The sequence below is a fragment of the Callorhinus ursinus genome, unplaced genomic scaffold, assembly GCF_003265705.2.
Source record: "Callorhinus ursinus isolate GAN/ISIS: 27379988/994484 unplaced genomic scaffold, GSC_fseal_2.0 scaffold19, whole genome shotgun sequence".
NCBI classification, from domain to species: domain Eukaryota; kingdom Metazoa; phylum Chordata; class Mammalia; order Carnivora; family Otariidae; genus Callorhinus; species Callorhinus ursinus.
The window spans coordinates 13,991,155-14,017,617 of NW_027397081.1; the positions used below are offsets into that span (position 1 = coordinate 13,991,155).

The window sequence follows — 26,463 nt, forward strand, 5'->3', positions numbered from 1 at the left end:
TAGGTCACTTTCTTGGAACACTGCAATAAGACATACATATCTAACCATTGTTTCGAATATAGCATTGTCAGGAGACTTTGCTGAGACAAGAAGAACGGAATAGGGAACCTGAATATGAGATTAGTAAATCCATTAACAGAATAGCTTGGAGGTCTGCCTGTTAGGGATTATCTTCACAAACTGACAGGTTATTCCTATCTTGGATTATGTTACCAGACAGAGTTAAGTCTCTCAGCAGCAGGGATGATTCCTTCTTTACTATTTTGTTCATTTTCATTTTTCAAAAGGTAGAAACTGGATTTACGTCTAAATTCTTAGGAAAAAGCCTGAATAAGATTTGAGGGTGGTGGGTATTTGGAGTTGGGAGTGCATCTCAGCCTAAGTAGATCATGAGAAGGGGAAGGCCACCCCAGATATCCAACACAGAGCAGCTTCACACCATTCTTAGCTGATTGTTAATGTTCCCTCTAAAAAGAACAGGTTTCCCTGCTCTAAAGATTCTTTTGGGGGTAAGAGCCAATGAAATAGCCCATCTGGTCCCCATGGTAAGAGCCCTTCTGACTTAGTATGCGTTCCTCAGACCAGTGAATCTCAGTGGCACACTCTCCCCTCCTTCCCTCCATCTTTCCAGATAAACCTGAGATATGTCTTTCTTCCTTTCCAGTGTATCAAATTCTGGGCCCAGACCAACACAAATGACACTTGTCCCTTTTGTCCAACTCTTAAATGACGGACCTGACTGGGGAGGAAGAAGAGGAGAAACTGATGTGAACAGGAAGCGCGGGTTCAAGATTTCTAAAACTCTATATTTATACAGTGACCTATACTCATGCCATGTACATTTTTATTATATAGGTAATGTGTGTATAGAAAGTCTGTATCCAAATGTTCGTAAATGAAAGTATGTATATTATGCAGAAATGGTCTCTCCCCCTCACCTTGCAATTCCTTCGGGGGATGCAGATTGTAGGTAAGATGATGTTTAGTTTGCCCTTGAAATTAATGATATCCTTGCCTGGGGCTGTTTTCAAGTACAATATAAAAACCATCTAGGAAGCTGCTGTTACCCTAAGGCCATCCTGCTTTGATTTGGCTCAGCCTCTAGTTCATTTTCTTAAGGCTCATGTATGCAGATTTGAACCCTGGTGCTCACCTGCTGTCCAACCAGATGCCTTGCTTACTGAAAGCCTACGGAAGCCTCAGTGTTGTTCTAGCCACTCGACTCCAAATGGATAAAATGAGACTGATTGAGGAAAAAAAAATGTAACCCTAGTAGTTTGAATTTTCATTGAATATTTTACTGTGTTAACGCTCATTATTTGCACATAGACATTAGGTTTACAGAATAGTCTGTTTTACATCAGCAAAATTCACAGTCCAAGAATACCAACATAATTGGGTCCCATTTCTCCCATGCCCCCCGAAAGCTTCTGTCCATCTGACTTCCTGGATAGTCCTCTGTTTAGAAACTAGCACAGCCCACAGATCTTTCCTGGGCCAAGCCATCCCTTGCTACCACTGACTTGGCTTCTGATCAAGCTCTGACAGACCAACCTTGTGAAGGCCTCACCTCTTCCCCTTCACTTCTGGTCTCCTGGTCAGTTAGTCCCCCTCCCCACTGAAGGTTAAGGCAGTTGGTTCACAACCAAGTTGTTTGGTGACCTTGGGTGAGCTCTAGGCAGGCACTGGTGTGAGGAGATGTCTGTGCAAAATTACTTGCAGAATGATGTTGGGATGCTGGATTTTAATTTTTGAAGCAAGAAAATTATGGGGGACATGTTTCCTATCCTCGGAGAAATGGAGGCCAAAGTGACATGAAGGGGGGTTGGAGTTTAAGTTTAGAAGTCATTTGTTCTATATAGGTAGCTGTCTAGAACGAGATCACTTTCCCACCTCTGCTTATTGAGCACTTCTGGTGTTTAGGATTATACCTGTGAAAGCTGTGAATCTTTGAGAGCTTTGACTCTTTTCTTATCCTTTTATCTTTACTCCTACAGGAAATGGCTTCAGCTTCCTTTTCTTTTGTATTAAACAAGGAAAAACTAAGTGTTAGTTAAAAAAAAACAAAACAAAACACTAGCTCCAGGGAAAGGACATTGTATTACCAACAGCTGAATTGTTCCCGTTCTGGGACCTGGAAATGCTTCCTGGCACTGGCAGCACTATCCGGGTAGCAAAGACTTTCCCTTTCAGACCAAGTTACATTCCCTGCTCTCTGCTCTTGATCTTTTCCTTCTTTGTCCTTCGTCTTTGCCTATCAGCCTCTTAGACGTAGTCCTTCCCTTCTTTTGCCTCACTTGTTCAGCCTGTCGACTAGCATCATTTTCAGGAGCTGGACTTCCCAGGACCTCCTTGACATCTTGTAGGGTGATTGAAATGGCCTGAGTTCTCCCCTCTGTAGAGGTCAGGTGACTCACTTTCTTTGGTTAATGAAATATTAATGTCTCCAGTTTGGTAGCTATCCTGAACGGAAATGTGGCAAAATGGAAGACCAGTTCCTTTGTTCTTTTCATTTGGGGGATTCATTTTTTTTCTCTTGCAATCAGAAGATTTTCTCTCTCATCAACTTTGCAGTAGCCTTTAGGCCACTAGCAATATTTTTCAGTATTACCTAAAAATCTAGAAATTAGGAATGGATATAAAGACTATTCTCTTTTCCACAGATCTTTGAAGCCAGAGGAACATAGAAGAAAGGAAGAAGTGGGAGGGGGGCTTATCTGCTTCCTAGTAAAAGCCCCTTGAAAGCCAACTATAGTAGGAAGACAAATGTTTGGGGGAGCTGTGTGCGAGAGTTGGGGCCTCTGTGTTGCTCTTTTCTCTGTCTTGTTCGGGATCAATCAGAAAGCAACATTTAAGTTTTGGCCACCCTTGTTCTCCCTTCTCCCTCTGTCTCCTGGCCTGCAGGGGTAGAAGCCATGCAGACTGGCGGGAAAGGCCTCTAATGCAGTGAGTAGAGATGGGACAGTCACTTTTCAGGAGTTGACTCTAAAAATAGAGATAGATAATACATATTTTTACAAGCAAGAAGCTGTTGTCAAGTTTTTGTTTTTTTTTTTTTTTACACTTAGAGTTAATAGTTTCAGGGTAGACAGGAAGTAACTGTAAAAAGAAAAATAAGTACAGTTTTTTTAAAAAAATATGACAGTGGGACTTAACTAATGAAGGGGTTGAGTATTATGCCCTGGAAAGAGCTGGGGAAAAGCCAGTTTTCCCCAACATGGACAGAAATTATAAAGCAGAATGTGGTGTTTTCATTACATGGTAGCAATTCTGGAAGTTTATTTACACAGTAAGTTCCGAGCTGGAAACGGACACTCTCCAGTCTTCCTGACAGTCTTTGTGGTTAGGGGTGTTCCCAGTCGGCCAAAGCAGCACCAAGTGCAAGGGGAATGAAGAGAACCCAGATAAAGAACTGTGATTCAATATTCTTGTTTTATTGGTTTATGGCTTGTGGGCAGCTGGCCGAGGCCAGGGTCTTCAGAGGCCCTCCTTGCATTTCCCTTTCCCTCATCAGGTAATTCCACACTCGGCAGGTCCCATCCCTGGAAGCAATGTGTTGACAAGCTAGCGACAGGACCCGGTGGGTATACGCGGAGAATCACGTCTTCCACTAACAGTGGTATCAGAGTTGACTGTGTTAGAACTGATCGGAAGGACATGAACTTGGTCCCCACTACCTAGCCCAAGAACCAGCCTGGGTACCCAAGTACTATTCGGAGTGAGGAGAAGGATGGCATCCCCTGAGGGGCTCTGGTGGTGAAGAGAGTACGGAAGCCCTGAGGCTGGCAGCCTTTCTCTAGCAGCCTTGTTCTCGAAGGCAATGATGCTAGAGCCAGAAAGCCCTGCGTTTCTGACACTGGGTGTAATACTAGTGCCCCTGTGGGGTGCCTTAGCCAAGTTAATGGAGGAGACATCAGAGAGGGTGAGAAGGCGATAAGAACGCTCTGTATCGTGTGGAGATCTTACTACTACCTAACTGCTGAACAGGAAGAAATCCAGGCAGAGGCACCAGGGCATCAACCCTGTACCTGTCGAGTGAATCTTGATGATTCTGCTTTCAAGGGTTAAGAAAGAGAGGTCTCCTGTCTATCCCTCTTAGCACCTCAGCTGCAGAGCTCCAGAGGAATAGGGGTTTGGGGGTGGGGGTGAACACGTAAGCAGGAAGACAGAGCCGGGCCCTGCTCTATTTGCTGTGTTCCAGTTGCTTCTCATAGGGCACCTGGGGCTGGGGGTGGGGGGTGGGAAGTGTCAGTGTTAACCTATCGTGTGTGGAGTAAAGGGTTCAGGTAGAGACAAGTGGAATCATTCAGGTAGAAATTCATTTGTTAGATGGAACTTCTTAGCGGGCACTTTTCATTTAAGAGAGTTAAAAAGAGCTTTTTGGCTAGGTAAGCCCTTCTTCCCAACTCACTTTCGGTCAGGCTACAACCACAGAAAAGAAAACATCGGGCAGCAACACCCATCTTACAAGATGGGCTTCTATCTTGGAGATGCAGTCTGAAACTGGGACTGGCGAGTGGCCATGGTTCTGCCTTTTCTAGCTCTGATCCCAGCTGTTCCCTGTCTTTGCGCTCCCTCCCCTCTCCTCTTCCAGCCGCCCCCTCTGTACAAATATTCAGTCTCATTTTTGTTTAATTCACGAGGCAATCTCTGTACCAATGTTAGGCTTGTTTCTATAGTCCCTGTCACTAAAGCAAATCTCAAACCGTGCATCCGTTCCTACTGACTTTGGTCAGCAGGGAAGCGACGTTGGCCCTTTGCCAATGGTACGGCAGAGACACGCTCACGGGGTTGACTTGGCTGTGATACCACTACTTCTGGAACTAAGAAGAGAAGACTACTTCATACTTCGGGTTGGAGAAGCCAGAGGGACGGTGGGCAAAGGTTCAAGGCTGAAGAATTTCCCAACTCAGGCTTGAGGTGACCAAGAATATTCCCGCCACCAGAGTGCTTCTTTCTTCCCTCTCCCATTTCCTACAGGTGCCATTCCTGTAACACACCGTGCCTGCTCTTCCTTCTTTTCGGTCAAGGCAGAGGCATCTGGTGGGTAGGTGAGGGTCTTCAGGTGCTCTGGCCACCGGTGCCATCAGTGCGTCCTGCTCGTGCCCAAAGTGAGCCAGCAGGTGCGGCCCAGGAGCATCCCTGTCTCCTGCCCCGGGGCCGCCTCACTTCAGCAGGGAGATGTCGTCGGCAAAGTCACCGTGTTGCTGGCGCAGGCAGCGCAGGCAACGCCACTGGCACACCATGAGGCAGAGCGGCAGCATGAAGAGGGCGCAGATGGCCGCCATGACGTAGGCTATGGTCATGAGGGTGGACTCGTCTGTCTGTGGGATGTTGTAGCCACAGTCTTCCATGTCTGGGGTCATAAACGGGCCTTCCACTGCTGCCGTCCTGAACTCATCGTGCACTGGAGAAAGGGCAAACGCGAATGGGCAGCTCTCACCGTCACACAGCAGTTTGGATCATAGAGCAAAAAGAACTTCCTGGTAGGCCTTGAAATTAGCCCGCGAGGAGGCCCTAACATCTCCTTCCTTGGAGGTATTTAGGAGCAGGCCAGAAGAGCCTTGCTAGGTAGAAGCACATCTCTCCTCCCAGGGCACTGGGAGCAACAACCCTTTCCTGGATAACCGTGCGGTAGGAATGATACCTAAAGGTCAGTCTCCTGAGTTGACCAAAAAGACAGCCCCGTGTATTCCTAGTACACTCACCGGCTTCCGCCGATACTGAAGACCCCGCTGCCGTTCTGAAGGCACACCCGGCCCCATCGTGTAGCAGCCCACGGGGCCACTGCAGGCTCAGCCTGCTGCCTGGGGATCTAGAGCTTCCCTAGGGGCCGAGGCAGCTGTTGCTGGTCTGGGCCTCCGGTGGAGCTACAGCCCGGGCAGGCCTCGCCACGCCGGGCACATGGACAAAGCATGGGCCCGGACGCTAGCTGTGACACTGGCTGTTGGCTCTGCCTCGAGGCAAGTATGACTACCTCCCAGGCTGACAGGGGCCCAGGGATCCTAACTGCCGGACAGTGAGAACATGGACAGACGGAGCCCACACCCTCCCCCCTGGCTCTCTTACCATGACAGGCACTGACAGCAAAGCCAATTCGTTTTCGGGCCCGATCAAAGACGACGTAGAAGCCCTCCATGATCACAGCTCCCATCACAGTGCCCGTGGAGGACTGTGAGATGGCGAACTTGTAACAGTCGTCTTGGGACGTGGCCACGTCTTCCACTGGCCGCAGGTATTGCTAAGGACAAGCAGTCAGAGAGGGAGAAGGATGTCTTCCTCGCTGCATCCCTCCCCCTGCCTCTGCCTTCTAGATCTCTGTGCCCAGGGACCGCTCTTCCCTCTGCCATCCCCGAGCTCTGTGGCCTGGCTTTGTGCCACAGGACACTGCTGTCTCTTGTCTTCTGCATTCTGCGAAGCCACGCCTGCTCCCTGTCTCCCCGTATGAACCGTGCCCTCTTCCTGGGACCCCACCGACTCCGGCTGGGGACATACCTGTGGAAGGATGGTGATGCGGAAGGACTGATTGGTGACCTCGCCCATTAGGTAGAGGGAGATGACTGGGAAAATGTTCCAAGGGGTGGTGCCTGCCTGCCAGCATACCAGCTGTTCCCCCAGCCAGAACCCATCTGGAAACTTCTCCGTCTGTGTGGCCGAGAAAGGGTTAACAGTGAGGAAGCCGCCTCTTCCGCCATCCGCTTCTCCTACTTTCAGATAACACTGGGCCCTCTTTTAGCTTTTCTATGGAATATCCAAATTGGGGAAAGGCACACTGAAACCTAAGAATTAGGGGAAGAGAGCTGGAGAGTGAGGCCAAAACTCTGCACCAGGAGGCCTGTGGGATGAGCAAGCCGAGGCCCATGAAAGAGACCGGCTCTGAAGACGTTTAAGTAGAAGGATCTAAGGGTAGACAACTTGGCCCTTGTTGAGAGCTGTGACCTTCACGGACTTCCTCTGACACTGTATCATCTCTTGTACCCCTGCCCTGAGTCACACTGACCGAGGAGGCTGCCTTGATGGATTTGACGGCAGCTTCAAACACTTTCTTGGGCAAACGAAGATTGGTGGTGCCACTGTCCACGATGCTCTTGTCGTAGTTGTACTAGGATGGAGAAGAGAGGTTTAGAAGAGTCAAAAGCCTTGTTTGATGCTGGGCTCTGGCCGGAATCAGAAGGGGGGATCTGACTGCTTGGGGTGGCATCCTGGCTTGGCACTTCTCTTCGGAGTATACCCTTGGGCAAGTTGTTCAGCCTCTGTGCCTCCGTTTCCTCGTCTTTAAAATGAGGATAATAATAGCACCTACCTCAAAGAGTTATTATAAGGATAAAAGTAATACATGTGAAGCGCTTAGAATGGTGCCCGGCACGTAGGGAGCATTCAGTAAATGCTAACTCTTAGTATCTTGGTTTGGGCAGACATTCTCCAAATCTTGAAAATAAAAATACCTTGTATAGTGCTTTTAACTTTTCATAGTCCTTTTATATCTATTCTCATTGAACATATGTTAAGAATCTAGGTAAGGAAGACCCAAATGGTTGAGCTACCATTTATTGGGAACTGCTGTGTGCCAGGCACTGGGAGAAACAATTTATTTTCTCTGTCTTCACCACAATCTCTGGAAAAGCTGTTTTTCCCTCTGTTTTGCAGATGAGGAAACTGAAACACGACCTAGTAACTTCCCTGAGGGCACATAGCTAGTAAATGGCAGAGCTAGAAACCCCAGGTCTTTCCAGTTCCAAAGCTGGACGCTTCCGCTACATCATCCCACACTGCCCTGCATGCGACACCCAAAGGTGTCAAGCAAGGCAGTGACTGGAGTCCAGACATGCTTTTTTTTCCCTTACCAGACCATAAGCCCCAACGTCCCCTTGGAAGTGCCCTGCCAGTCCCTAGCCCCCCAACTTCAGGTCCTGCTGTGTCACCGTTAAGCTCCCAATTGTTCTGGGTTCAGCCCCTAACCCTTTCTGCAGGTCCTACTCTGCCTCATCCTCCCAACCTCATAACTCAGGGTCTGACCTCATGCTTTGTTGCCTCCCCCTTCCCCCTCCCTGGGTCCCCCTTGGTGGTGTTACCTCCTTGCAGTCCATTTTCAGGTCCTGCCCGTTGATCTCCACCCGCACGATGATGACCTCGTAGTACCACTCCCGCCGGATGGGTGTGTACCAGAGGCTGCCCGTGTACAGTGAGTGGTCGATACCTCCGATGATCTAGGGACAAAGGGAGGCAGGTACCCGTGTCCCGGCACAGAGGGACAGCAAGTCACCCAGAGAGCAAGCGATGGGATCACAGGTTTCTGGGAGGGTAGCAAGGCCCTTGACAGGCCACCTTTCTCATCTTCCTGCTTCTAATCAAATCCTGTCCCAAAGTGATTTGTAGTTTCTTAAATGTGTTAAGAATATATCAGGGGAAGACTTTACAGGATTTTAAATTATTTGTTTCAGAGTCTCACAGCCCTCAATATAAAGTTATTTAAACCTAAACTGGCACAATAAATGTTAAATGAATGATTATTTGTTTCCATTACAAGTTTTATTTTCTCTGCGTGTTGGAGATGGAGAACCATTCACCAATTGTCCTAATTAATTAATAAATAGACTTTTAACTCCTTACATTGCTGCCTTCTGCTCATCAGACTGAATCATCTTAATTTGAGAGGTCTTATTTTCTTTCTTCTTTTTTTTTTTTTTAAGATTTTATTTGTTAGAGAGAGCATGAGTGGTAGGGGCACAGGGAGAGGGAGAAGCAGACTCCCAGCTGAGCAGGGTGCCTGACGTGGGGCTCGATCCCAGGACTCTGGGATCATGACCTGAGCTTGACCGACTGAGCCACCTGGGTGCCCCGAGAGGGCTTATTTACATTTCCTTTGAAGTTCCCTAATCATCTCATCCTTTCCAAGTTTACCATAGGTACCTGGAATCCTTTCTGGAATAATGCAAAGAAGAAAAGGATGGAAAAGGAAAAGTGGAGGTGGGGAGTTTAAAGAGGTTTCTCTTGATTCTAAGTAGTGGAGCCCAAGACTGTGCGGTAGCTTAGAGGGAGGGGAGGCAGGTGACAGATGATACCCATCCCTCTGCCCAGTGCTAGAACCTCCCCTCTCCTAGGACCTACTCACCATGCTCCCTCCAACTGAGGCCAGCACTTCTGACTGGTTGAGGGGGAAGCCAGCACCACAGAGCTGCAGGGAGAAGAGGTTGGGAACGTGGGTCTGCTTTACCAGGGAGTCAAAGAATGGCTCCAGGGAGTCATCGGGCTGTGGCAGAAAGAGACAAGGAGTGAGGCCTCACACAGAGGGCCCTAATGGAAAGAGGCCAGCTTCCTGCCTAAACTGGAAGGCAAAAGCAAAACTTGGGGGATGTTCCTGGGGAAAGACTATCTTGAAGTACTGCGATTTGGCAGAAAGGGTTAGCAAGAGACACTGGCAGTGCAAACAGGAAAGAGCTATAGAATCTTTGATCCCCATATGCTTAACCTGTTTCAGGTTTGGTGGGGGGGGGGTCCCTTATTTCCTAAGATCTTGGGAGTCGGTAGAAACCAGAGCCTAATCTTGTACCTGTCACAGCATCCTTCACTGTAGTCCTGCCCTCTGCAGGGACGAGATTCAGACTGCCACCCTGTCCCCCTGCTAACTAATCCTTTAGGCTGATCTGTGTCCCTCCCTTAGCTCCCCTTCTCTCCGAGCCTGTCCCGGGGTAACATGCAGTGTGCGGTGCAGACAAAGGGCCCAGGGCTCGGCCTTGCTCCTCTCACCCTGGCGATCTCGGCATAGGCCAGCCCCAGGATGCCCTCCCAGTTGGAGCCATTGATGAAGAACTTGTCTGATTCAGTGATGGCAGCGATGTTGGCACGCACGGTGACGTTGGGGCCATGGGGGATGCTCACCAGGTCGGTGCCCAGCTCCCCCTCCCACTTGCCCTGGGTGTAGGGCACATAGACGCCCTTCCGGAGGTCCCGGTATGTGCTGGACCTGTGGAGAGGAGGCAGAGGTCTGTGGGGGCATGACCGCAACACTTGCACGGGGACCCAGCACCTAACCTGCTCCCGAGGCCTCACCTTATTTCAGGGGCATCCCACATAAGATGCTTTCAGGCTGCTCAGCAGAACATCCCAGATCCATCACCCAGAACAGAATGTACAGTAAGCTTGCAAACAGATGAGGGGAGCTGTGGCTGGGGCTCACTCTCCTGTCTCCACAGCTCCTATCCCTAGATCTTGAGCTCAGGCCCTGCGGGGAACAAGCCTAGGCTTTGTGTATTGTGCCCGCTGCCGCCGAGGGACAGTTAGCGGGCATCTCTTCCTCCCCCTGGCTCCATCAGGCTTCCAGAGAAAAGGGGCCTTTGACTGTCGCTGCCTTGGGACCCAGTGGTACCATCGGAGTGGTAGAGAAAGTGCCAGGCGCGGTGAATGTGCAACCTCTACAGCAAGTTCTTCCAAAGAAAGAGTTGGCATAGCATCTCAGCAGAGCAGGTAAGTATTACACACCGCTCATATGGAACATGCCCATCAGCATGTGACATCCTCGCCCGTGTCTCTATCGCCTGTGCCACTATCCAGGCCTTGTGCGTGTGCCGGGTTGGGGTGGGGGCAGTGATGGGACTGGGACAGGGATCCCGAGTGAATCCCTTTCCTGGGTCCTCACCACGCCCCACTCCTGTCTGCTTTCTTCCGATAGGGAAGGCAGAAGATGTGGCAGGTGGCTTTGGCATCTGCCTAGAAGTCTAAGAATGGGATGTAAGCCTCTCCTCACAGATTTCCACACACAGAGACACCTCAGACACTAGATGTCTTCTCGCCACTTCCTGTGTTTATGCTAAGGAGGCTCCAACATCATTCCTCTCTGCCTCTTACCTTAAAAACCCACTTCAACCCTCCCTTCCACTGGTTAGCTAGATCTGGCTGATGGAACTCTGGGTGGTGCAGGGAGACATTCTAGCTGTCGGGCCCTGACACTGGTCCAGGCAGTGGGGCTTACGGGAGGCTCTTCCTCCACTCCCTTGAACTGCGCAACGCCACCCGGAGCAGCCCCTGGGTGGAGAGCATGGCACAGGGAGCGGTCACGGTAGCCTGCTCTGCCTAGACTTCGTTGGTCTCGCCAGACACCCAACAGCCACTGTGGGGGGTGCGGGGTGTGAATGAAGTCTCCATGCCTCCTGATTCAGGCAGAGAGAGGAAGACCCTGAGATGGCTCTGGGAGCACTGGGGCTCCTCTCCTTCCTGCTTTCCCTTCCCAAGGAAGCTGCCCTGTCTCGGTCCTGAAGAGCTTCCTGCTGGCCCCTCAACCTACCCTTTCCCATAGTAGACCTCCTCAAATCCCCCCTCTCCACTCTTCTCTCCTGGAAAGGATCCGAGAAGCTCCTCTTTCTCCCCGAAGCCCTCCCCTGACCCTTCTGGGCCCTGGATCCTTGGGAAGCGTTCTTCTCTCTAGCTCTCCCCAGGACTCACAGCTGCCTCTGGTAGTAGCGATGCAGGAAAGGGTGGGGGGCAGCCCCCACTGCAAAGTTACTGCTGCCTGTGTCCACCAGGATGTTGAGCTGTCAGAGAAAGGGGAGAGAAAGATGTTATCGACACAAGGCTCTGGGCTCACTACCTTCATTGTCCTTCACTCCACGGGCAACAAAGCCTCCCTTTGGAATGTCCAGGGCAAAGCTTCTAGGACGCAGGATTGGAGAGACTGGCACCTGCTACCACCATGACCACAGACAGAATGTGGCATCCTCTGACATCCTCAGCATGGCCTCGTGTCTGCTCCTGGCTTCGCTGTGGAATTCTAACATTTTCTGTGTTGTCAAAGCCACATTATCTCTGTGTCTGCGTGGTTTTCATTCCTCTTTTCTCCCTACCTTCAGACTGCCCTTACTCGCTTCGGGTACCTGTCCGATTCTGTCTGCAGGGCTTGCGCCTTGCCTCCTTCTCTGGTCCTCCTAGGAAGCATATCACCCGGCAGGCAGCTGGGCTTGCATCCCCGTCCAGCTCGGAAATGCTATTCCAGGAGCTGGCACTGGGCAGGGAAGCTGCGGGGACCAGGACGCCATGTTGGTGCCGTCCTGCCGTTTCTGACCCTGCCTGCCAGAATGCGGCTCCCCACGAAGGGCTCCCCTTCTGTCTCCGAGGTGACACAGGCCTCTGAGTCCTACTATCAGAAAATAGTAGGGAGCAGGCGCTTACTCTGCCTGTCACGGTGAAAACCCATCTTGTCAGGGCCCTGGGTTTTGGCTCAGTGAATCTGGACAGGTGTCTTCCCGGTGCTCCTTGCTGTGCAGCTCCTTCTAGCCTTTCTTCTTTCTTGACCCTCCTTTCTCCTTCAGCGGCCTGATCCCTCCCTCAGTCCAGAGCCACGTTCTGAATGCCAGTAGCATCCTCACAGGCCAAAAGAGGAAATGCCCCTGTCCTCAGAAGCACGGAGCCCTGAGAATTCAGCCCTCTCGTGCCGACTTTTCATGCTCATCAGCTCGGTGACTCCCCTGACCTCAGGGCCCTTTTACTCCCGTGTCCTCTCTCCTCAATGCAGTGAAGTCAGCTGACCTCAGTTTTGGTGCAGGCTCTGACCTCGTCACCTTGGGCAAGTCACTATGCTCCTCTGGGCTTCAGGTTGCTCCTCCCTGCCAGGTCCTCCAGCTCCTTCCTGCTCCCAGTGGCCCCTGTGGCTCTGCGGACCGCCCCTCCCCCATGGCCTGCGTAGGCCTCCTGGCCTCCCCGTGTCCCCCAAGACGCCTCCTCTCCTCTCCACGGTGGCCCCAGCCCTCTGACCCCGCCCCTCCCTCCTTCCCAGCCCCCCCCCCCCACTCCTCGCCCGGTTCCCATTTCCCTCCCTGCCCTTCTTCCCCGTGTCCCCCCCACCCCCCACCCGGCCCTCTCCAGGGTCTGTGAGCGGCCACCAGCTCCGCAGGCTGTGCTTTCACAATCAATAGAGCTGGAGGCACAGCAGTTCAGATTTCAGTCAACCAGGTTAATGATTAAAAACGCTTGGGGGGGGGCCCTCCCAGGACCCCCTCCCCCACCTGCCAGGGCTCTGCTCCCAGCACTCAGGTTGGCCTCATTCTTACAGGGATCCCTGCTATCGCTGGACCCCAAAGAAAGGGGGTCCCCAGAGCTGTGCAAGAGACGGCTCCCTGGAACGTGTGCCTGACAGGCTCCAGGAAAACACGACTGCCTTTTACTCTGTCTGGCACAGGGCTTTTTTTCTCAGGCCCCAGCTGGTCCAGGCCTCCCCACAGCTCTCCCCTCCTGCAAACCACTCCCTCCCGAGCCAGGAGGCCCAGCCTTTCCCGGCTGAGGAAGGCCTCCCCCTTCCACCTCAAAGCGGGTCAAGCCCAGGGCAGAGCGACCCCCACCCACCCCTACACTGGGAGTTCAGGCCCTGTCCGCCCACCACCCCCTCTCCACCTGCCACAAAAAATGGGAAAGCAAAACAAACAGCTGGGATTCCCTCCTGAGCACATGGCCAACTGTTTGCTCTTTGCAAAGTGCTCCTGGCTTCTGGGAGAAGGGATTCCTGGTCCCGTCCTTCCAACATTTCTTACTCCAGCCCTGGGCAGGTTTTCTCCCCATCCTGCTCCCCACAGGTGGCTGAGCCCCCACTCCTCATGACACGGGGCGGGTAAGGGCAGCCTGGAAGAGGAGGGCCGGTGGTTGCGAGCCGCCAAACTTCCTTAGCCAGGGATGCCTGGCCTCTTCCTGCTCGGGATAGAGGCTGTCGGGTGGGACCTCCCTCATTCCCCCAGCCGGTCCTTGCAACCTGCCCGTGGCTGCGCCCGCCGTCCTTTCCCTCCGCGGGCCCTCCGCTGCTCAGGTGGGCGCCCTCCCCTGGGAAGTACCCCCTTGCCCTCAGCTAGATTCGCCACCGGTCCAACCCCCGCCCCATCCGGTTCCTCCTATTGGCATTTACAAATGCTCCAGTCTCTCCATTAAAAAAACCTTCCTTAATCTCACCCCCGCCTCCAGTGCCCCTCCCCTCCTCCACAACCAAAGTTCTCCGCCAAGCTGTCTTCCTTTCTTCACCTCCCACTCGTTCCTCAACCCATTCCAAGCCGTTTCCCCGCTGCCCCTCCCTCCACCAGAAAACAGCCCTTACTACAGCTACCAGAGACTTCATGTCACCAGATACGAAAGACACTTTCAAATCAGTCCTCATCTGCCTGTGAGGACTTCTCCCTCCTAGAAACACCCTTCCCTGTCTCCCCTCCACGCCCGGCCCGTGCGTGTCCTCCCACGGCTCTGACCAAATCTTCTCTGTCTGCTTTGCAGGCTCCCTTCTCGAGGGCTTTGGCCCTCTTGCTCGCAGGCTCTGCCTTCCCTCAGCCACCTCCACCTCCCTTGCGACCACAGCTCCGAGTATCACCTCCGTGCCCACCACTCCTAAGCTCAGAGCCCTAAGCCCTTAACTTCCCTTGCAGCTCCAGAAGCACAGAGCAGACTCCCTCAAAGATAACCTCAAATTCAGGATATCCGAAGCTGACCTTCCACGGTCCCGCCCATCTGCCTTTTCCCTGCGTTCGCTGTGTCAGTGGATGGCGTCACTGTCCATCTGTTCTGTAAGTCAGCAACTGGGGGGACATCCTAACACCTTCCTCTTCTTCACATCTCTACCCGATGCATCAAGTCCTGTCCAACTAACCTTCTCCAAAGTCTCGTAAATGTACTCATCTCTGGCCACCTCCCTTGCCGCCCCTGGGCCACGTCTAGAATATCATAATAGCTTCTCAGCGGGCCTTGGCACGTCCATCCACCCTTGACCTCTCCATCCTGTCTCTGCACTGTGGCTAGGGTGGTCTTTTCAAAGTGCAAATCTGACCGTGTTGCCCTTCCGTGTCGATCGTTTTCCTTCGCAATTAAAATAAAAATGTAAAGCTTTAACATTTCCTATAGGGCCCTTCATTGTCCAGTCCTGCCTGCACACCCAGCCTAGTTTGTCCTCTACGCCCCAGCCCCCTGCTCACCCGCTACACCGGCCTTCACAGGTCCTCAGACCAGCCATGGTCTTCCCCCCGGAGACAGCTGCGTAGACCATTCGCTCTGCCCAGACATCTTCCTCTCCATGGGCAAGTTTGTCTACTCATCTCCCATCATCCCAAGCTCAAAAGGGAAAACTTCCTAAGGGGGAAAGACCAGGTCATAGTCTCTTCTTAAAGTGCTTCCATAGAATGTGTCACTCTGTAGCTTCACATTAAATCTCACCTCCCTTGTATCTAATTTTTAAAAAATCATCATTGAATCCCTAATGGGTATCACAGTGCCTGGCAATAAGTATGACTCTCATTAATGGCTCAAGGAAAGAAAAGGGAAAAGAGCTACTCTATCCTGTTTGTTGGGTGAAGGAGAGATCCTTCAGTGGCTCCCCAGCTGTGGGTGTTTTTAGGTGTGGCTCTAACTCAGACCTGCCGTCCCTTCACCAGGGCTGCGGTTTGACATGGATGCCTGTCTTCCGGTAGACTGGGGTCCTGAAGCCATCTTCTTCTCCGTCCCTTGGGGCCAGGCCGACTCAGGAGTCTCCGTAGCTATTGTATTTAGATCCCCAGGAGATCACAACCTGGGGTCAGGGCTAGGTCACAGCCAATCACTTAACAAACAAATGTGCCCCCGGGGGGGCCTCTGAGGGAAGGTGGCTCCTGGGGAAGTGCTAACAAGCCCCACAGGAAAAGGTATACTTGCCCACTTCACTCTGCAGGCCAGGCTCCCCTGGAGGAGTTTTCAGCAATAGATCTTGGGTGATGAGATGGGTGTGGAGTTGGTGAGTTCTGGGTAAACTCTTTGTTCCCCAAATCTCACATATCTTGGTCCCAGCTCTCACTAGCAGATAGGGACAGCTCAGATCATTCTGGATGAGAACAGCCTTCAGGAGTCATCCGTTAGCCTAGGGTGATTCTGAAAGATCAACTCTGAAAGATCTCTAGTTACTAAGATCCCAGCCTCTCTTGGTAGCCTATCCCAGGGCCCTAGGACGGGGCTTTAACTCTAATTCTTCCTATCAAAGAGGAAGTCTCTTTCCTTCTGTGTGGGCCTCTGAGTTGATGGGGCAAGAGCTCTTATACTCTTAAAGAGCAAGCCTTTTACCCGAACCTGAGATGTAGAAGGCTTTCTTCCATTTTACAGAGAAGGAAATTGACATGTGGAACGAGCGAGCCACTTGACCCATCTTACACAACAATCCACACAGCTGGACGGGAATCCGCTGGTTCTGACCAACCCCACGTCTGGTCTTTCATGTCCTTGACCTTCCTGTCTCTCGCTTGGAGAGGCAGTATATGGTCGATTGCTACACTAATGAATCACACACCCCTGTATCCAGGCCCTTGTGTGATCCCCTCTGACGTCGACACTAGGCTTGGTCATGTGACTGCTCTGGCCAATGGGACATCAGCCAACGAGGGAAGCAGAGGCTTGGTCAGGGCCTGTGCACTGGGGATTCCTCTTGGAAGGCTGTCCTGAGACTGCATGTGGTGAAGCTCCATCTCGCCTCCTTGAGGATGAAAGATTTCATGGAGAAAGAGGTCCAGCAGGCCTCCCACTCGTCCACCAGCTGAATGCAGCCGCGTGAGTGAGCCCAGATAAGACCTGGAGAAGAGCCACAGCGAACCCACACCATCCTGAAAACCAAAACGGCTCTTTTCCAGCCACCAAGTTTCGGAACAATTTGTTACACAGCATCAGATACCAGATACACTATCTGAATTCAAACCTGAAATCCTTGTCCTCAGGGGCATCTCACCAACCATCGGTTGACTCCAGTGAACATTTCTCATCACTTTTCCCCCTCCCTCACCATGCTTCTCATGCTTCTCAAAAGCACGAGGCTCTCTCAGCTCTGTTCCTTTGCGTATGCTGTTTCCTATGCCTGGAATATTCTCTCCCTGTTTTGTCTAACTTCTAGTCATCTTTCAAGTCACAGTGTAAATATCCTTTCTCCCAAAGGTCTTGCCCTGATGCCCTCAGCCAAGATAAGGCTCCTTCTCCTGCAGGTCCTCAGTAACACCTGCACTCCTTTGTATATGGCTCATCAGACCTTTAATCATTTATGTAATGTCTGTCCCCCATACTATGAGCCCCACAAGGGTGGGGAGCCCGTTTGTACCCTTACTATCTTACTCGTCCCTAGCCCTCCGCAGGTGCTCCATAATGATTTTTTTCCAGTAATTGCCTCATTTCCTGCAGTTCCCTGTGACCCTACAGACTCTTGCTATTCATTCTCAGCCCCAGGTGCCTCTTGGCATAATTTAGTCTGGGACTGTATGGTGACAATGATAACTGATGCCCTCCATACCCAGGACGTTGGCTGGATTATCCATGAAGGTTCTTAGACCAAGGACTTCCTTGGTCCCCGAGCCTGGAGTCAGCTTCATCTGCTCTCCTAAGTGGATGTTCCCAGACGTGAGCTTGCCCAAGGCTGAGAAAAGGGAGCAAGGAAGGACAAGAGGAGCCTAACGTCAGTGGCTGGGAGTGGCCGAGGGCCAACAGGGCACACAGCTCCTGCCTCCAACTGAGTCCAGTGATTGGGTCCCATCCAGGTTCCCTCCACCTTGACCACATTGGCTGACCCACTGGAGATCCTCTCCCTAGACATATCCTCTGCCTTCCACTTCTCTCTCCAGGCTGAAGCTGACAATTGATACCTGGGGGCAAGCAGGCTCTCTGGTGCCACTTACCCTACTTTGGGCCTTTTTTTTTTTTTTTAAGGAATTCTAAGGTGGCGGGGTCACCCCAAACCTTATCTGATGCACCCTTCTCCCTTTGGACAGGATGCCGCATGTCCCCAGTGTCAAACCCAGCTCAACTAATATTTATCAGGGCTTCCTATTCAAATGATACGAGGGATGTGAACAGTCAGAAAATGTCCATGTCTATTCTTAAAGAACAGATCTAAGACGATGGGTTTTCTAACCTTTTTTTTTTTTTTTTTTTTAAAGCAGCAGAACCCTTTTTCAACCTTATGTAGGATCCCAGTGTACCAAAGAGAAAAAAACAAGAGTTGTTCTTTTGGAGAGAGAGGTTTTACTTCCACCGTCTCTGTCCCCTCCCCGCGGTGGCTCTTGAGGCAGCTCTGCAGCACCTGCAGCCTCCATAGAACCCCCTGGAAACCCCCCAGTCTGTGAGGTCTCACAGCAGCTCTCAGCTACCTGCTTTTCATTGTCAGACAGCAAGTCCTTCCTACCGTCTACTCATGTCCTATGCACAGGTTGCGGTGGCTTTAATCTTCTCTTGTTCTGTCCTCAGTTGAAAAAGATAGCTGATCTCTGGCAGAAGCCCAGTCTCCTCCAGGGCACCTGGGTCATGCTCAGCACAGGCTTGTTTGAGCCATAGGGAGATGCCATCGCTCATGCCTTGTGCTATTTGGCAAAAACTCTACAGGCACTGGAAAAGAGTCGGTGGGGTTCACCAGCCCCGAGAGGCCAGAGCAGCCCGGACACGGGGTGGGGGTGGGGGTACAGTGGGCAGTGGAGAGAGTAGCCACACGTTGGTAGCAGCCCAGGAGACCTGCTGAACGGGGACAGGCTGGGGTGGCAGAGGCAGGGAGCTCAGCCAGTTTGCTCCGTGGCTTTGTCAGAGTCTTGGGGAAAAAAGACCGGGGAGTCCTGGCTCCCCCAGTCAGCCCCAAGACTATTGATTCATCATTGCCCTCAAAGGGAGCACCTCCTCCCTCTCAGGAACCGCTGGCTACAGCACCCGAGCATGTGGCAAGCGAGCATCAGTGAATGCTTCCCAGCCCTCTGGGCCCATCCTGCCAGGGGCAGCTCGGGGCAGCTCCAGGACTGGGAAAAGGGTCTGGCTCCTGCCCAGAACTCTCCACTGCCCAGGCCCCCAAGAGAGCTGTTCCCAGAAGAGAAGTTAGTGGTCAGGTATGGCAGATTCCCTGAGAGATGTTTCTCTTTCTGGATTTTCAACCACAATTTTCCGCTTAGATCTTTATTGGAGATACCCAAGAAGGGTTCTTGACCTTCTACCTTAGTGGGAGGTCCCAGTCTTTCCCATACCCCTCACTCGTAGCTGAACTCTTTCTCTCCTGACTTGAGGAGGCAGAGGAGGAGAAGTGTGTGAAATGGCAGTGTGAGGGTCCTAGCAAAGCCTTCTGTGCAACCTGAGGGGAGCTGTGGTCTCAGGGACTGGGTGGGCAACTTAGAAGTGGAATATTGTGTAATCTTGCTTTGTCTAATTTGGATGGTGGCTCTTTGAGGTCAATGGTTTTCAACCTTTTTAGGGAAGGAAGGGAGGGAGGGAGGGAGGGAGGAAGGACCTGGAATTCCACTGCATAAAAACAATAAAAGCTGACTTCTGGGCAGGGAGAAGAGGGAGGGCTTGGTAATAGGTGTGAAAGGTCCAAAGTCTTGCCTCTTAACCTTCCTCCTAACCTCCTTCATCCTTGAGGTCCCTTTATAGAATCCCACAAATCACAATCTGAAAACCATTCGAGGGAGAGGTGGGTGGAAAACCAGTTGGCCCTTCTTGGTTTCTGAGACCCTGAACCCTCACAGTTTCTACTTCTCTGATCATTTTCTCTTGCTCCCTTGAGCCCCAGTCTACATTCAATATTCTTTCCCTAATCATTCCCCCCACCTTTCCCTCCATTCTTTCAAAGAACAAGCCCATTTGCTAACTTGACTTCCAAACCACCTCTCTGCAGGTGACTCCAGAGTCTACCTGTCCAGTCCTAACTTCTCTCCTGGTTTCCAGATCCCCATGCTCAGCTAGTTGCTGGATCCATCAATAAGAATGGCCCACTGGCATTTCAAAGGCAACCAACATGTCCCAGACTGGAGAACATAGGAAAGAACCCAGTATTTGGACTTGGAATCCAAAGACCTGGATTTGAACCCCGGCTCTGTTTTCCTTATCTGAGTCTCTTTGGGCAAACCCCTTAGTCTCTCTAAGCCTCAGTTTCCTCACCCCCCAATGGACATGCTAGTAGTTATCCCTTGCAAGTAAAGCAGAATCATAAGCATGGAATTTTGATGACCTATATTGTGCTTTAAAAGTCTGCTCCTTTTGTTGTGTTCCCTGATAAAACAGAGAGGTTCCAAGGAGGGGAACCTCTTCTCTTCCCTCTCCCTCCCCAGGAGCAGAGAACATCTGGTTGAACTGACATGTGAAGGCTGGATCTCTGAGGACCTCCCCTCCTTTCTGTCCTCACCGCCACCAGCATCTTTCGGACCCTTGTGACCTGACTCAGGTCCTAGTCTCAGGCCCTAGACTATCCAGCTATGGTCCACCCTGGAAGTTGTTTTCCTCAAACCAGAACGACACTAGACCATTGCCCTTCTCATATACTCAAAGGGACTCTCGCCTGCCTGCAGAATACAACCCAACCTCCACTCCGCCTCCCAGCATCCCTGCCACAACTCCCAGCTTCTCAGCCCAGCTCATGCATGCCTCTCTTCATAAACCTTTCTCTCCAAATAGCAAAGCTTTCTCATCTTTCTAGGCCATACTCAAATGCTACCTTTCACAGCAAGCCTAACCTAACACTCTGTCAGTAGTAACTGCTTCTTTCTTTGCATTTCTAAGACTCACTGTTCTTTTTGCACCAAATGCTTTCGGTCTCGTATGATATTTAGCTGTTCATATGAGTCTCATACCAAATCGTGAGTTCTCCAAGGGCTGGGGCAGTGACACCATTTTTCTCTTCTGTGCACAGTAGGTGCTCAACAAACATTTGCTAAACTGCATTGACTACCACCAGATTTCAGTCCAAACAATCATTATTATCCTGGGTTTGGAGGCTGATGCTCATCCCATTATAATGAGATGATATCCTTTCATTTAAGTGAAAAGGATGAAAGTGCTTCTTTCTCCAAGAGTTCCAGGCCTGCACTTAGAATTGCCCATCGAGATTCTCTTTAGATGTCTTACGTTGTATTTATTCACTCACTCAACGTTTTTTAGGTGCATGTTCTGAATCTGCCACTATCATAGATATTAAAGAGAAGTAAGACACTGCAAAAAATAATCCTTTTAAAAGACATTGTCCTCTAGACCTTGATGTTCTGGGAGGGAAACAAATACAAAAAACGGTTATAATATGTTCTATAATACTACTTAAGTGTAGTAAGGGACACGTGAGTAGGTGTTATGGGAGAATGAAAAGGAATGCTCATGATAAACCCTCTCATCTCCCCAAGATGCATGGGCAGGTGGCTGGCAGAGTAGAAAGATCCAGATGACAAAGGGTCTCAGCTTACAGGCCTGTCTCCTGGCCAATTATTTAAACTTTCATTCCCCCTTTCTTTTGCTATAAGTCACGAGGGATAAGACCATTTGTATATATTGCAGGAATTACTGTCAAAGAGAAAATTATGTAGAATATATCTGAAAACTTTACATAAACTGCCACCATAAATACAAGTATATATTTGCATCCAATTACTGATACACCAACTCCTCCTGCCAGTTGTCCTGGGCCCTCAGATGGTCTTGTTATCCTCCGTTCAGCCCAGATCAGGATCGTGAAATCATCTCATGCCTTCTTCCTTACCCTTCACACCAGTGTCCGCAAGTCCTGTGTCTGGCTGCCTTGTGACATTCCTGCATCCTGGTCTTCCCTTCCCTTTCCATCTTGTCATGGCCACATGCTATCCTTGTGGTGATGCTTCACACCTGGATTGCTGTGATAGAGCCCGCCGCCCCTGTACTTCTCAGTCCCACTCTTACTCAAAGTCAGATGTCTCTTCCTAAAAGACTGCTTTCTCCATGTCATTCCCCGATACAAAGAAATTCAAGCTTCCTCTGATATCTGCCGACCCAAGCCCAAACCTTAGAGCTTCATATTTAAGGCTTTTGGCAACTGGGCTCTATCCTATTTACCCAAACCTGTAGCATTAACTCGACTGGGTTTCTCACTGTCTCCTGAACAAATGCACATGACTCGTTCTCTCATTCATTGTGGCTTCTTCTGGTCCCAAGGACCCAGGCTAAGGGCGGGGAAGCAGTGGACATTCGAGTTAAGTGCAATGAGAGTTCAGTGGGACAGGTGCTATTTCCCCGCTGGGAAGAGCCACCCTCCTAACCATCCTTCAAGATCATGCTCACAGCACACCTACCCCGGGAGGCCTTCCCTGATTTTACCTCCTGCACACCTACATGTGCAGATCAGAGCTTCTCAAATTTGAGCCATGGCCCCCCAAATTCTAACTCAGTAGGTCTGGGATGGGGCCAGAGAAGTTACGTTTGTAATGGGCTCTGGTGGCAAGGGCCTGGGGGCCTGCCTGTCTTTGGGTGCTGCTTTGGATTCCCTTGTCCTGGCACTTACACTTTCATGCTCGACACTCCTTGTGGGCAGAAAACCTATCTCCTATCTCTTGGTGGATCAGCTCTCAACCCCCGCACCTAATCCCCTGGCATATAGAAAGTGCTCTGCCCACCAGGTCCTCTTCTGGTGCTCACAACAGCCCCACCAGGCAAGGAGAAAGGGCCTCCTGCTCGAGACTGCTGGGGAGAGAATCAAAGTCACCACAGAGTACAGACTGGCTGGCGTTGGCTCGGGCTCCCAGCCAAAGGGTGACCCAGAGTCATTCCAACTGTGGGCTCCCTGGTAATGGTTCCTTGGGCCAGTATTGAACTATAGGCCCACTTTCCCTTTCTAGGAAGGAAGGGGAAGGAACTGACATTTGTGGGGCAATTACTCTCTGCCAATTTCTGGGCCGGGGGATGTACATATGATCTCAGGGGTCCAGCGAAGACCAGTACCTGTCCCCCCAGTTCTGTGTGAAACGTGGTGGCCCAGAGCATCCAAGCTCTTAGGGTCCATTGCATAGCCCAGAAGAGGCAGACAGGGCTGGAGGAATTAGCAGAAAGTGACTTCGTATGTACTAGAGGTCAACCGTGTGTCTGGGTGCAGCGTTCAAGGTGACTTCCCCTCCACAGTCCCATTTAATCCTCCCGAGAACCTCACAAAGGAGATCTCCTTTCACCCATTTTAGAGACAAGGCACTAGGCTCAGAGGGGTTGCATAATTTGCCCCAGCCTGCACAACTGAGAAAAGGAAAAGCCGTGGGCAGTGGAGCTGGAATTCCTGGTCTGTCTGGTGGCTCCACAGCCCCTTTGTGTGTCGGTGCCCCAGGGTGTTAAGTCCCTAGTACAGCTTCTCAGTAGCAGACACCCAGGAGGTTGCAGGTCCCCACGTCCCCCTGCTATCTGATCATACCTAGCCTCCTGTTGGCCCCGGCGGCTAAGGGCCTATCGTCACGCTGATCTGAGACTTTCTGGGGAAGTTATGCTACTCAGGAAAGAGAAAGGGTGAATAGGGGAGACCAGAGCCTTGCATCAGCTGGGAGGTGGGAGGTAGGCCTGGGTGGCAGGGACCTAGGAAGACTCACTTCTGTCAAGTAATTGGGGGATGGAGGTTTGTGTTTCTCCCAGATCCAGTGTAAGAGCTGTCTGAGAAGTTCAGAGAAGTGTGGCTCTTCCCTCTCTACACATAAACACACTCCCACCTTCACGGACCCTCCCAAGGACAGGCCTCCCAGACACAGATCCCACAGATCCGGGGGAGGTGGGTGTCTCCCAGCAATGTGCAGGCTCAGATTCAAGGTGACACACACCAGCACATGCACAACCGTCCCGCCACCCGCGCCCAGGCCCACCCACAGAGGAGGCAGATGTGCCCAGTGGGTAGCCACAGCACCCTACCCACACAGACACGGAGGGTGCCACCTTCACCGGCCACCTTGCAGGTCCCGTGGAGGACTGGAAGGAAGGGGAGGGCTGGCAGTGTTTTCCTCACGCTGCCATGCTCCCTTCCCCCCCCCCCAACCCCCCAGCGCCCTATCAGCTCACAGAAGGAGTCACATTCTTAGAAGGGGGTTCTGGCTCCTGGGCTGCAGTTAGTTCTTTCCCTAGGCTCAATTCAGTCCCCTCTGGCCTGTGCTCGGCGGCACGGGGAGGGGGAGGGGCTGGGGTGCAGAAGGCACAGGGGGAGGGGGAGGAGTTGGGAGGGGCTGGGGAAGCAGGAGTCTGTCCCGGGCTTCTGGGCCCGAGTGGAGGTCAGGAGGAGCTGGGAGACCTCGCTTTTCTGTCCCTGTGCCAGCCCAGACAGTGGGAGCAAGGGTCTGCTCCAGCTCGTGCCAGGATTCCTGGGTCCTCAAGGTGCTGGGAATGATGGTCAGAAGCCCAGGTTCCCGGAACACCAGAGGAGGGGAAGGGGTTGGGTGACCGAGATCCAGAGTGCCAGGGTTGGGAGACTCAGGCTTGGCAGGGCTGACACCTGTTCACAGTGCCCCTTCCCCAGGCCAGGCTCCCCCACTGGAGTGTTTGTCTTGCCCTGAATCCTTACTGAGGGGTAGGTGTGTGAGGTTGGGGTGAGGGGAGGGCAATCAGATGAGGGAGGCGGGGAAGGCTGTGAGGGGAAGGGAGGTGGGAAAAGGGAACTTTGGGGCTGACTGCTACCAGTGGGATCCCAGAGGAAACATCTGGGAGAGGGTCCCTCCTGCCCTCAACATCCAGCCCATTTTAGCAGGGGCCAGCATGCTGCATCCCGCCCCCCGCCTTTGCTCATGCAGGAAAGAGGGTAGGGCTGGCCTGGCGACCTTACCGTCTGCGGGGGGCTGCCCACGGTCATCTCCACGTAGTAGCCCTGACCAGACTTGCCCCTCAGGTTGTCCACCATCTCCACAAAGCTGCCCCTCCGACCAGGCTCCTCCGGCTCCTCCAAGGTCTCCCGGGGCAGCCTCAGCCCCAGGGGGGGCGCCCCCAGCCCGCTTCGCAGGGGCAGCCGGATGCCAGGCTGGGTGCAGTGGGCAGGCAGCACTCCCGAGCCCATCCACAGCAGGAGCCAGGGCAGTGCTTGGGCCATGGTGGGCCTGGCCTTCGGGGCCCTCTGGGCTCCCTCCGGGACCACGTCCGGCCCTGTTGCTGCCCTCAACTCTGGGTGCTGGTGGTGGCCGCTCAGGACAGTGAGCTGCGAGGCATCAGGGCTCCGGAGCCTGCAGGCCCCTCGCCGGCCCCCCGGTGCAGGCTGTGGGGATCGGGCAGGAGAAATCCGCAGAGAGAGAGGGGAGGAGACGGAGCCGAAGCCGGCTACATCTGGCCAGCGGCGCCCAGCCTCAGCAGCGGTCTGGGAGAGGACCTCCCGGCACCCCCGGGCGGCTGGGAGGGGCGGGCATGGCGGGTCGGCGGCCGCTGGCTTCTCGGCCCTCGGGCTGGCCGGGCGGCGGGGCAAGGCGCAGGGGCTCTGGGCGCCCGCAGCTGCGTGTGCTGGTCAGGCCACCGTCATCCAGCTCCCAGCTCCTAGGCAGGCTGGGGAGGCGGAAAGACTTGTGGCGGCGGCTGTCAAAGCCAAAGGGTTTTCGCTCTTCCCTGGGATCGCTGGGAAGTGTAGTCTTCCCATGGCCGGCAGCCCAGCTTCCGGGGCTGGCGAGGGGTCTGGGATGCCCTCTGCCGAGGTGGAGTCCACCCTGCAGGACCCTGGGCGGGCGGGAGGGACCGTAGAGAGAGAGTGGCGGCCGACCTCTCATTCGGTCGTTTCCTTCGTTCTGCATTGATTGAGCATCCACTGCACGCCAGGCATTCTTCCAGGCACTGGGGCTACACGGAGAGAGAAAATGCACGTGCACCGTACTAGACGATGTGGCATTGACGAGTAGGGATTTGGGGGGCCATCTGGGGATCTGGATCGACTGGGTGGGAGGAGGAGGTATTTAATTTGAGCTGTAAAGAATGGGTGGGATTTGCATGGGCAGAGATTGGGGGAGCAAGAGTAAGAGGGATGGAAGGGTATTTTAGGCAGCCAACTGCATAAGCAAGGTGCAAAGGGGAAACTGCAGGGGCGATTTGTCTCCCCTGGAGCCTGCAATCTTATGGGTCTTCTCTCACCTGAATCTTTCTGTGCCTGTGGTACTCTACCTGCCCTCCCCTCCACCCCAAATGCTGTGAGTCCCCAAGAGCCTCCTCATTTCTGGGCTGCCAGTCAGACTCAGGGCAAACGGCTACTGTCAGCTTCAAAGTGTTATCACTTGGAGAAGTATCTGTATATTAACCAGTAAGAGCTTAAAACAAAAAGCTTCAGAGCTCTAACAGCTTAAAGGAGAAAAGCTGTACAATTATATCAACATAATTTTTTTTAAGATTTTATTTATTTATTTGACAGAGAGAGACACAGCGAGAGAGGGAACACAAGCAGGAGGAGTTGGAGAGGGAGAAGCAGGCTTCCTGCTGAGCAAGGAGCCCGATTTGGGGCTCAATCCCAGGACCCTGGGATCATGACCTGAGCCCAAGGCAGACGCTTAAGGACTGAGCCACCCAGGCGTCCCAAATCAACATATTATTTAAGCAGTGTGGAAAGCTGTTGTTAAAATGCAGTAATTCTGATAAAAACTAAGGGGGAACTTCTTAAACAACCTAATGGAAAAAATCATAGAAAATGTAATAGTGGAGAGACTGAACTTACTCCCATTAGAGTCAGGCTTAGCCAAGGGAAGGTCATTATCACTACTCTTCTCCCACATAGTTCATACATTTTTTATTTAATTTATTTATTTATTAGTA

General features: G+C 52.2%; 2 protein-coding genes across 6 annotated transcripts in view; one reads left to right on the plus strand and one right to left on the minus strand.

Annotated features, from left to right (window-relative positions):
- The window catches only part of RNF214 (ring finger protein 214), a 55,893-nt gene extending 47,383 nt beyond the window's left edge, over positions 1 to 8,510 (plus strand). For all 4 annotated transcript variants that reach the window (XM_073903789.1, XM_025893559.2, XM_025893557.2 and 1 more), the window contains exon 15: positions 665 to 8,510. In XM_073903789.1, coding sequence (XP_073759890.1) covers positions 665 to 730 — 66 coding nt within the window. In that variant the 3' untranslated portion in view covers positions 731 to 8,510. The remainder of the gene's footprint in view (positions 1 to 664) is intronic.
- BACE1 (beta-secretase 1) lies at positions 2,860 to 25,262 on the minus strand. Of its 2 annotated transcripts, none has more exons than XM_073903790.1 (9): positions 24,512 to 25,261; positions 11,440 to 11,528; positions 9,748 to 9,964; positions 9,113 to 9,250; positions 8,073 to 8,207; positions 7,001 to 7,102; positions 6,496 to 6,645; positions 6,070 to 6,241; positions 2,860 to 2,985 (listed from the first exon to the last, which is right to left on the minus strand). In XM_073903790.1, exons 1-9 carry the CDS (start codon positions 24,770 to 24,772, stop codon positions 2,966 to 2,968), a joined length of 1,284 nt encoding a protein of 427 aa, XP_073759891.1. In that variant the 5' UTR covers positions 24,773 to 25,261; the 3' UTR covers positions 2,860 to 2,965. The 2 variants fall into 2 exon arrangements, with proteins under 2 accessions (XP_073759891.1, XP_025749346.1); XM_025893561.2 differs by lacking the exon at positions 2,860 to 2,985 and adding an exon at positions 5,166 to 5,407 and having other exon boundaries at positions 24,512 to 25,262.
- Between the last annotated feature and the right edge of the window lie 1,201 nt (positions 25,263 to 26,463).

What these genes read in the sequence shown, in the direction of transcription:
- BACE1 (XM_025893561.2), bottom strand. Translation starts at nt 24,772, where the DNA reads ATGGCCCAAGCACTGCCCTGGCTCCTGCTGTGGATGGGCTCGGGAGTG. An exon ending in CCTATGCCGAGATCGCCAGG is followed by an intron (nt 9,251 to 9,747) that starts GTGAGAGGAGCA and finishes TTTCTGCCACAG; the next exon opens with CCCGATGACTCCCTGGAGCC. An exon ending in TGCTGTCAGTGCCTGTCATG is followed by an intron (nt 5,408 to 6,069) that starts GTAAGAGAGCCA and finishes CCCTTTCTCCAG; the next exon opens with TGCACGATGAGTTCAGGACG.